Source organism: Lipotes vexillifer, unplaced genomic scaffold (assembly GCF_000442215.2).
Source record: "Lipotes vexillifer unplaced genomic scaffold, Lipotes_vexillifer_v1.1 scaffold1188, whole genome shotgun sequence".
NCBI lineage: Eukaryota > Metazoa > Chordata > Mammalia > Artiodactyla > Lipotidae > Lipotes > Lipotes vexillifer.
In genome coordinates this window covers 510338-513074 of record NW_006799221.1, presented here as the reverse complement: position 1 = coordinate 513074, position 2737 = coordinate 510338, and the positions used below count along the sequence as shown (strand labels likewise).

General features: G+C 33.5%; 1 protein-coding gene across 2 annotated transcripts in view; it reads left to right on the top strand.

Annotated features, from left to right (window-relative positions):
• Window positions 1-2737, top strand: part of MNAT1 (MNAT1 component of CDK activating kinase) — a 228030-nt gene that overhangs the window by 67631 nt on the left and 157662 nt on the right. For both annotated transcript variants that reach the window (XM_007471508.1, XM_007471507.1), the window contains exon 5: window positions 1987-2127. In XM_007471508.1, coding sequence (XP_007471570.1) covers window positions 1987-2127 — 141 coding nt within the window. The remainder of the gene's footprint in view (window positions 1-1986; window positions 2128-2737) is intronic.

Sequence of the window (2737 nt, the reverse complement as noted above, 5' to 3'; positions counted from 1 at the left end):
AACCTCCATATATTGGTTACCTAGCGCTGTTAAAACAAATTATCAAAAACTGGGTGATTTATAACAACAGGAATTTGTTCTCTTCAAAAACAGGCTTCTGTAGGCTAGAAGTCTGAAATCAAGGTGTCATCAGGGTCATGGTCTCTCTGAAAACTCTAGGGAAGAATCTTTCTTTGCCTTTTCTAGCACCTTTGGCACCACTCTGATTTCTGCCTCTGTCTTCACATGGCCTTCTCCCTATGTGTCTGTGGCAAAATTTCCAGTATGACCTATCTTAACTTGATTACATCTGCAAAGACCCTATTTCCAAATAAGGTCACATTTATAGGTACCAGGGGTTAAAACTTCAACATATATTTTGGGGGCACACATTCAACCCATAACACTGTATACGAAATCTTTCCTAACTCTACCTGTCCTCCATCATTGCAAGGAGAATTTACCACTCTATCAATTCTGTCTCACCTGTACTCTGTGTATACCTCTCTGTCACTTGTCATACTTACTATTTATATGTCACTGTTTTATCATGAGACTCATCCTTTTCTGCTTATGGACCTATAGTCCAGTAATTCACTTTTCTAGCCCTCATATTCTCACCCCCTAACTTTTTACATTTATTCCTAGTAATCCTTCTAAATCAAGTTTGAATTCTCCTCTCCACTGGGTGCCTGAGTTAGAATAGTAACCTCAGTAATAGAGGTTTGTAAAATTACAGGGAGAGATGCTAATAGGACTTAGCAACTGATTTAATTTAAGAGGAATGGGGTTGTGGGAGAGGGGGTAAACAGAGATGACTTTGAGGTTTCAACTTGAGTTGCCTGAGATGTAGGTGTGCGCTTAACAGAAATCAGGAATACAGGAGGGTGATCAGCTTTGGGAAACCAAATGCTAAACTTAATTTTGCATATACTGAGTTTGAATTACAAGTGAAACACTTTCTAATTGGGAATCTTGTTTCTTTGGGGAGTTTAATTTGTGAAGTGAAAAAAACCTAATAGAGTGTTTTAATTATTATTTTACATAAAAATGTACTTTCCTCTGAGGTCTCTGTTAATTCATATGTTAGTGATCCCCAAATGTATTATACTCTCTCCCTCTATTCTGTATTTGTCTTGAGGTGCCATAAATTCTCAATGTTTTGTTGAATTAAAAAAAAAAGGTATTACATTTTCAATAGCAACAGTCAAGGATTTAAACTAAAGCCATTCAGATTTTACTATATTTCTCATTCAGAAGACTTAAAGAGCAAAGGCTAGGTGTAATATTGCTTTTAAGTACAAGTTAGAGTTGGAATAAATTTCAGAACCTGGAAGTATTTAATGTTTCTGAGGAACTTCATAAAAGGGAAATGAGTAGGCCTGTAGTTCATTCTCTCTACATATTAGCTCTGGATTTTGAATTTTTCAGTCTACAAAGAGGACCCTTGAAATTTATATGCTTGTGTTAGAAAATGACTTCAGCTTTTCCTAACTTACCTTAAATGAATGCTCTTTGGAACTCAAGCATCAGAAAGACGTATTTTAACTTGGGAAAAAGAAGCTAACTCCTATGATAACTTTTCATTATCTTATATATTCTGAAAATTGTTTCTATTAAATAAACCAGTCTTTTATATGGAGTGTTTCAATCAATAGTTCTATATGGAGATTATCTATTTGTTGTTGGGTTTTTTGTTTTATTGTGTTTTTCTTGTTAAGTCTCCTAAAATAAAGACATTATTAAGCAGTTTCTACAATTCTGCTGCTGGGCTCAATGTACTTTTTTTAGGTGTTCATTTAGTGCTAGATGTCATTCTCTTTAATAGTAACATGTCCACATGAAATAAAATGAATTCTAGTTCTTTTAAAGTGGAATTGCTGTACTATTAAACAATTAGTGACTAGTGCATTTTATGCTTCCAAGAAAGGAGGTACAGAGTATGGTATAGGGTTGATTTTGGTTACTAAATTTATTCCATGCCATATATCAATGTTTCTGTTTTAGACTCGGGAACAGGAGGAATTGGAAGAAGCTTTAGAGGTAGAACGACAGGAAAATGAACAAAAAAGACTATTTATACAAAAAGAAGAACAACTGCAGCAGATTCTAAAAAGGAAGAATAAGCAGGCTTTTTTAGATGAACTGGTACGTATTAATGTTAATTGTGATAAAAAATCATTTGTCTTCAGGGTTTATCTTTCCTATTTATTATTCTGGGTAATGGTTTTTAAATAGCATTTCTATAGTTTGTGCTGGTTTATTCACCTTCTGTTCCTTTATTTAAAAAAAACGTTTGTCAATATCCATTTTATTTTCAGGTAAGAGAGTAATATTATAACTAACATAAGCCAGTTTACTATTAATAGGTTGTTGATGTGTTTCTGAGCTTACTGACTAAAACATATTGTTTTCAGAGCATTTTTCTCCTGATTAATACTGGTTTTCTAATAACTAGCTCATTTTCAAGTGTTTTGGCTTCATGCTGAAGTTTTAGTGACTCTGGTTACTCTGTGAGAACTATGTTTCATATTTTTGCATGAAAAAAATACATTTGAAAGAAATGGCAATGTCTTGCAAGTTACTGGTGTTTTCTAGTTATTAGCTCCCCAAGTAGTCAACATTGTTAGATAATAGCAGTAATTATAACCGAGGTTTATGAAGTGTTTCATAGATTGGAGAATATTATTTGATGCTTATAAACCATTGTGATATTGATGAAATCACAATTAGAAAATCGTCCTTTCCAGTAAAGTCT